Source organism: Elephantulus edwardii, unplaced genomic scaffold (genome assembly GCF_000299155.1).
Source record: "Elephantulus edwardii isolate Elephantulus edwardi_28Jun2011 unplaced genomic scaffold, EleEdw1.0 scaffold00032, whole genome shotgun sequence".
NCBI classification, from domain to species: domain Eukaryota; kingdom Metazoa; phylum Chordata; class Mammalia; order Macroscelidea; family Macroscelididae; genus Elephantulus; species Elephantulus edwardii.
In genome coordinates, this window is record NW_006399782.1 from 7383761 (window position 1) to 7391877 (window position 8117).

General features: G+C 51.0%; 1 protein-coding gene across 1 annotated transcript in view; it reads left to right on the forward strand.

Moving 5' to 3' along the window:
* Positions 1–8117, forward strand: part of ADCY5 (adenylate cyclase 5) — a 227328-nt gene that overhangs the window by 168312 nt on the left and 50899 nt on the right. Inside the window, exons 4-7 of the mRNA XM_006884227.1 lie at positions 876–987; positions 2715–2842; positions 5035–5193; positions 6380–6521. Of these exons, the coding sequence (XP_006884289.1) occupies positions 876–987; positions 2715–2842; positions 5035–5193; positions 6380–6521 (541 nt within the window). The remainder of the gene's footprint in view (positions 1–875; positions 988–2714; positions 2843–5034; positions 5194–6379; positions 6522–8117) is intronic.

Below are 8117 nucleotides of genomic sequence, written 5' to 3' on the forward strand. Positions count from 1 at the left end.
GGAGCTATGGTGGCCTAGTGGTAAGAAGCTGTGCTATAATCCCTAAAGGCACATGGTTCAAATCGACCAGCTGCTCCGTGGGAGGAGGATGGGCAGTCTCCTCCTGTGTTCCTCTGAAAACCCACTGGAGGGTTAGCGATGGGTCTGTTCCAACTGACAGCACACAGCAACAGCGTTCTATTTTTGTGTCCATTTAAAGAAGATTCTATGGGCCCTCTGACACATTGGGCCTCCCCTCAGATAGTTTGTCATGAAAGATAGAGGAAGAATCTAGAGAACGTGAGCTCCAGGAAGAGCCGTAACTTACGAAGCAGGGCCATCTGGTGTGTTTAGTGGAACACCCCGGGGTGAGGCTGCGGGAGCTGGGGGACTTCTGTCTTGTGTCTTCTCTCTCCTTTCTGAGTTTATCTCTTCCAGAGGCATTTATTAAGAAGCAGGGCTTGGGTCAGACTCCTTTGTGTGTGAGGATGGGCCGTGAGACCTTTGCTGTTGCCATTCTGGCCTGACCTGCTTCCCAGAAGCCCCCTCACCATGAAGGAACTACTCAGAGGTCAGACCAGTAATGTGAGCAGCAGTTCTAAGTCAGTGGGCCTGAATTCCAGTCCTACTTGCCCCCTCCCTGTGTCATGGAGGCTTTAAACCCCTTCTCCCTCCTTCCTCTACACAGTTAGGGCACAGAAAGGTGAGGTGAGCCAATGCCTGGATAAGCAGACTGTTCCTGTATGGAGTGGCCAGCGTCTTCATCTCTCCAGCAAGACCCTGTTGCGCCTTAGCTACAGCTATCTGGGCCTCTCTATGACTCCTGCTGGCTGTCAGCCTCCAGAGGCCCTACCTTTCCTTCCTCACCGGCTTCTCTCCTTTACCTTTCTCTCCAGCATCCTGTTTGCAGACATCGAGGGCTTTACCAGCCTGGCGTCCCAGTGCACTGCCCAGGAGCTGGTCATGACACTCAACGAGCTCTTTGCCCGCTTCGACAAGCTGGCTGCGGTGAGTCACCTGCCCGCTGATATTGGGCCTCCGGCTGGGCCGCTGGAGGCAGGTGCTTTGGTTATAGGCCACAGAGCCCCCCGGATGGACAATCCTCCCATTCTTGAGAAGTGGGGGTTGGCACAGGGGCCACACAGTGTGGCTGGGTGTCTGCATCAGCCCCAGCAGCATGCTCACTTGGAGCTCACAGCAGTGCCCCCAGTCACGTAGGGAACAGGGGAACCCTCTGCACTCCACACCAGAGGAGATGCAGGCTAAGGCATATAGGTGGCACCATCCAGACTCCAGAGTCATTTCTGTTTGGTTGGGGCATATTTAGTGCCAGGAGGCTCCTCTGCTGATTAGGTCACCCCAGGGTGATGAGAGAAGAGTGAACCCCCAGCCACATGCCACCGACTGAGGCTACCAGACAGAAAGCTCTTCAACTGCAGAATAAGCTGGAAGTAACACCCCTTAGAGCAGTGGTGACGGCAGTGCCTTCCTTGGATCCCTCTCTGCCCTCTCTGCCTTTCCCTTCTCTTGTTCTGCCTCAAGCTCTGGACCATTCGTTGCAGTTTCCATCAACATGTGAGAACATTACCCTTTACCGTCATAGGACACTAGACTAATTGTTGACAAGGTGCTGGCCACACCAGTGCCAAGGACACTGGGCATCAGATGGCGGGTCCTCTCCTCACTGTCTTTATTACTAATGAGCACATATGAGGTGGATGGATAAATGCTTGGCTCTTCCTTGGGCATCGGATGGCCACTGGACACTTCAGTCCCTAAGCTTTCGCTTCATGACATGACTTCTGGGAGCTAGAGCTGAAAAGCTCATAAATGATGATGAATTACATTCCCTCTCAATCCCACTTCCAGCTTGCAGCTGGTCAGGGTGTCCTGCTGCACCTGCCGCCCAGCAGCCGTGGTGGGCAGGGGCTGAAGGAAGCGCTGCTGGCTTCCTAACAAGCCTGTTAGTGCTGGGTTAACAAAGCTGCTTTGGATTAAAAAAAAAATCTTGGCTCTGATACTGAGAGCCAGGCAAGTTTGTGTTTGAGGCCTGACTTTGCTTCATTGTTTCAGTTAAATATAAAGAAGGAAAAAACCTGGGGAAATTGTTCACAGAATACTAGGCCAAGGATAATATGCTTCCAGGGTTGACTTGTGGGCTTGGGGACTGGAGGTGTTCCCCCGTACTCCCGTATGCGCTTTCTTAACCTAAAAAGTCTGCGCATCTTACTGAGTCTCAATAGATCAACTACACTCTTCTTAGGCCTCAGCAGTGGCTCATTCAAAGTGACAGAGCCACCGAGAGAAGGACGAGTGGAGACAGAGAACACAGGGAGGGAGTGGGGAGAGTGCTGCTCCAGTGAGGGGATTGCAGTCAATAACACAGGCTGTATAAAGTGGTGGGTGGAAAACAAATTTATTCTACAACTCTCACCCTAAGTACAATGAAAGGGTTTAAAAAACAATGAGTTGCTGCTCTGGGGAGACTGGAATGTCTCTCTCACTTACCACACACACACACACACACACACACACACACACACACACACCAATGCCCACAGATATACTGGCAGCTCAGGGGGGTCGAGCCTAGTTCAGGCTCAAGGTCGGTTTTCGCTGCCCTAAAAGGCAAGTTATTCAGGCATGGGGTGAATCTGTTTGCTTCCCACTTCTTTCCCTCCCACTCCTCTTTCCTACTATTTTTAATTTTTTTTAAATGAATATTTGCTTTCCAGGAAAATCACTGTTTACGTATAAAGATTCTGGGGGATTGCTATTACTGTGTCTCGGGACTGCCTGAAGCGAGGGCGGACCATGCCCACTGCTGCGTGGAAATGGGCATGGACATGATCGAAGCCATCTCGTAAGTGCCCAGCCCCGGGCGGCCTGCCCCACTGCCCACGCACCCAGCCATCCTGATGCAGGCAGGGGAGCTTGGGGCCCAGCCACCTCCCATGGACCACTCGGGACCATGTTTTGGGGTTGCTCTACACTTGAGGTTTGGTGTCTTCCTTGGGCTCCTGCTAACTCACCAACCTGGGCAGCTTTTCCTATGGGAAGGTTGACCTGTGCAGGTGCGAGGCCTGTCGAAGCGTACAAGGGTCAGTTCTCCAGGAGAGGAGGAGAAACTAGCCTTGGCGTAACATGACTGGTGCATTTCTGCACATTCAGACCTCCTGATTCTCACAGCCACCCAGCAAGAATAGAATCCACTAGTCCCATTTCTTCCTCCACAGGGAGTTGAACTCAGAGCAGTTCAGCAACTCCCCAGAGTGACAGTACTAAGTAGGTAACAATACTAGGTAGGTGACAATGAGAGGTAGGTGACGATGAGAGGTCGGTGACAGTACTGGGTAGGTGATAGTACTAGGTAGGTAGTGCAAGTGGTTTGCAATATGCTGCTAGCCTTAAAGTTGGTAATTTGAACTGATCAATGGCACCAAGAAATAAAGGCCTGGCAGTAGAAGGGGGAAAAACCCAAACCCCAGAAAAACCCTATGGAGCAGTCCTGCTCTGTAACATAGGGTCACCTGAGTCAGAAGTGACAAGTAGCTGTTTAAGTGTCTTGAAGTTCAGGTATTCTCATTTTAAGAAACTACATCCCTCCTATAAGCAATAGGAAATAGAATCTTGTGGTCATTTCTTAATCACCACTGCATCTGGAAGGAAGCCTGGTCACCGAAAAATATGGATAATCCAGGGTTACATACGTGCCCGTGGAATGGGTCGGAGAGTGGAGCCAGGTTCACAACCTTGGAATTCAGAATTAGCCTGAGTGAAGGGCCGCTGTTAGAGTAGCCGGCCAGGAAGGTTGTCTGGGTCCGTTCACTTAAGCTCAGCTCAGGAGTCAGGGTCACCAAGGTCACCGTATGCTGGGAGTAGACAGTCAGGCCCCTTCCTGGAAATACGGTCTTTTAAGCAGAGAGGTCTGTTCTCCCAGTCCCTAATACAAAGTCCGCCTTGTGGACACATATGGGAAGAGAAACAAAGCACTATGTGAAGTTCAAGGAGGGAGCGGTTGATTCTAGCTGAGAGGATCAAGGGAGGTGGCCCTGGAGCTGCCCCAGGAAGGTAGATTGAGATTTAATCAACCTAAGCAAGAGGCCCAAGACTGTGGATGAAATAACTCAAGTAAAGCTGTTTGTAGACCTGACGCAGCACCAGAGAAATGCTGGGTGGTGGGTAGAAATCTTCCCTGTAGGTTGGGCTGGGGTGGAGGGCAAGGGGTCTATGTGGAGGGCTTACTCCTCTGGCCTGAGTGATCCAGGGTGTCGGGAGGGCCTAGTTCCTAAAAAGTGCAAACTTCTGCATACCTCAGGAGTACCCACATGCTCTTCTCTAAACCCCAAGCCGATTCCTAACACACCCCACCCCAGACCGTATCTGTAGATGTAAAGCTTTGGTTCCGCCCCATTGACTCCTCCCCTGCATGTAAGAGGTCTGGCCCCACCCACTGGAAGCCTCTAGCTATACGTGTGCACAGATTGGAGCTGACTGCGAGAGCATGGAGGGCCCCCCCCCCGCCCCCCGAGGTCCCTACACCTGCCACGGCTTCCCTTCTTTCCTGAGAGGACACACATCCTCTTTTAAAATTCAGTCAACCACCTTTCTCCACTATCCTGCTAATGTTGAGGGAGCAGCAAGGAAGACAAAGCCAATAATCAGATAATCTAAAAGCCGTTTCTGTCTTATTCCTAAGAGCATTAGCTGGAGTGTAAGGAGGTTTGCAGTGGCTGTGCCTTCCCCACTTGGTTCAAGCACGCATGGAGTGTGCGTGCATTTGTTAACAGGCAGAAGTAGGGATGGCTAGAGGCATCCTGGCCCTGGGAGGTTTTGGTGTGCAGGCGCCTCGCCACCTTGTGGCCAAGAGAGGAAACGGCATATGCCACAGCTCACAGCTGCAGGTGTGGCCCTCAGGGTGTACAATCTCACACTCAATATCTGGAAAGAAAGAAGGCAATTCCCCCTTGACCCCAGCACCTCCCAACACCCACCCCCCTGCTTTCCTGCTGGCCCCCGACCCTCCCCAGCCTTACCCCCCTGCTCCATCCCCAGGTTGGTCCGGGAGGTGACAGGGGTGAACGTGAACATGCGCGTGGGAATTCACAGCGGGCGAGTACACTGCGGTGTCCTTGGTCTCAGGAAGTGGCAGTTCGACGTCTGGTCTAACGACGTCACGCTGGCCAATCACATGGAGGCCGGAGGCAAGGCGGGGTGAGTGCCCCCAGCCCGCCTGGGCAGGCGGCAGAGCCCAGGCCCAGAGGAGACCGGGGAGCAGGTGCCTGGGGGTGGAGGTTTGATGTAGAAATCCCCCTAGTAATTTACTCTCAGTGTACCATGGGCAAGTGGTGGGGCACTGTCTCAGATTTCCTGGAACCTTTTCCCAGGAAGCATTATTTGCTTCCACAAACATTGATGGACCGCAAGAGTGCACAGAGGTATTGGAGTCCTACACGAGAGAGGGATGGCTGCTGGTTTCTGGGGTGACCGATGGTGATGGTAGAATGTAAGCTGGCCTGGAAGGGAAAGATGTGGATAGATGAGGGGTGGGGACTCAGGGAGAGGGTGCAGGGCTAAAGGGGAATGGAAACCACGACATTTCTAAAGCCAGAATGGAAGTGGAGCTGTTGTTATATACCATTAAGCTAGCTGTGACTCTCAGTGACCCTGTGAACAGTAGATGGCAACCTCACCCTATCCCGAGCCATCCTCACGTTCTCTGTCATGCCCGAACCCGTTGTTACAGTCACTGTGTCAGTCATCTCTCCTTGGCTTACTCTCCACTTGGCCCTCAGGACGTCTTTTTCCGAGGACTGGCCCTCTTAGCGATCTATAAGAGAAGTAGGAGTCTCTGATGGGTGTATACACTTTTGTGTTAGACAACTAGCCAAAAGTTTGGCGGTTCCGGTGCACCCAGAGGTGCCTGAGGAGCCAGGTGTGGTGACCTACTTCTGAGGGATCACCATCTCTAGAACCCTGCAGAGCTGTCCTCAGCACACGTGCGTCACCATGAGTCAGGATCCACCTGATGGCCACCAGCAACAAGAAGAGCAGTGTCTGGACTAAGAAGGACCCAGCTACGAGGCCTGCTGCCCTGGACAGCTATCACTGCTTTCTGAGCACAAGTTAGCCATTTAAAGACGAGGCAGTGTCTTCTGGGCCAGTTAGGGTATCCGTCCTGACTTAGCAAGATGAGCTGCAAAGGCTGGGAAGCTGTCTGGGTTGTGGGATGTGGGTTGGAGTAGGGGCCCCTGAGTTCGGGGTGAAATCAGTCTGAGCATTTGAGGTCCAGGGATTTGAGCTGGGGTTAAGAATGAGATTGGAATTGGGTTCTATATAGGACCTGCAGTTCTCTGTTTCCACTTTTTGTTCTCCTCCCCCTTTCCTTCCCCACATGTAGGCGCATCCACATCACCAAGGCCACACTCAATTACCTGAATGGAGACTATGAGGTGGAGCCAGGCTGTGGGGGTGAGCGCAACGCCTACCTCAAGGAGCACAGTATTGAGACCTTCCTCATCCTGCGCTGCACCCAGAAGCGGGTCAGTACGCAGGGGTTGGGGGCTGGGGCGCTAGGGCGCCATTGTTTAGAGGAGTAGCGTTCCCCTAGTGTGCTGCTAATTTCTGTCCTCCCACTTTGCTTGAGTCAAGTTATGTATCCCACATGCAATCATGGTTCCTGTGTCTTGGGGGTGGGGGGAACTTAGAGGGTTAGAGAAGTTTTGCAAAAGCTCATGGCCCAAGGAAACATTTTCATTTGCTTCTGTTGCAAAAATGCGACAAGTGTCAAAGAAATGAGATGTAATGGATCAGAAGGCCCCAAGACTGATCTGAAGCATCGAGGGTGCGTGCATGCCATGTCTTCATTCCCATCTCTCTCATTTTCTTTACCGTTTAAGTAGAAAATTGCCTCCCCCCCCCCCAAACTCCATGAGCATCTCTCCCTGCTCCTGTATAACTTCGTTTCTTGAACCTATCTTTCCACTCTCACATTTTCTATTCTCTTTCTTCTCCCTCCTTTTGTCTCAGCCCAAAGCGGCCAAAATATAAAACGGAATTATTAGCCAACTTCAGCGTTCTATTTTTGGTAGTAGCATGTTCCATGTTCTTAATTTTTAAAGCAAATGAAGAGAACATTTCCTCCCTAAATTAAAAAGCCCTTTTTCTCATGAGTATTTCAGTGGAGTTTATCTGTTGGTCAGTGCCTTTATACAGAGCAAAGCCTCCCCTAGTCCTTTGCTAAATGTGACACTGCAGACATCAAGTAGCCAGGAAGATTGTGACAAAGTTGTGCATGACAGCGATGATTGAATTTAAAGGGAGGCACAGGAAGTGTTCTGAGAGGGTGGGTTCACCTCAGCACCTCGCAGGTGGCTCCTGGCTGGAGGGGCTCGGCTAGATTTGGAGGCTTTGGAGAAAGCTTCTAATGGCCTCGTTGGCACATTATTTGTGTGATGGTGAAAACAGATAGCAAACCATTTTCCAGTTGAGCAGTTGTTACCTGTACAATCCCATCACACTGATTGTGTTGAGCGTGTTGTGCAGCCGTCATCATTGTCCGTTTCGAGATAATTCTACCACCGTTAGAAATTCAGTGCCCGCCGTGTCCTCCCATCCCTGGTAGCCACTAGTACGTGAGTTTGTGGACAGCTTTGTAAACTCGGGGTGCAGAGCTCTCATCTACTGATCTTTTGTCTTGTTGATCATCTATGTCTTGATCATCTGTTGTCTTGTTTTCGGGTGTCCTTGGTACAGAGTCTGAGCTTCCACCTGTCTGGTTCACCATCTTACCTGGAAGCCAATTGACAGATAATTTTTTTATGCATTTATTTGTTATTTGGGCAGATTGAATGAGCCCTTATGTTGCAAATATGCAACAGGTGTCAGCAAATGAGTAATGATAGATCAGAAGGCCACAAGACTGATCTGAAGCATCCAGGAAATTCTACATAACATAGGTTTTCCATCTCTCATTTACTTTGCCATTTACTGAGAAGATAGCTCTTTTTCTGTCAAACTCACCTCTCTGTTCCTGACTCATCAAGCATCTAGGCCTTCGTCCTACCTGGTCCAGGCTGCAGAATCATCACCCTCCCTCATAGGTCTCTGGATCTTGGTTACCTTAGCTTGACAAGTAC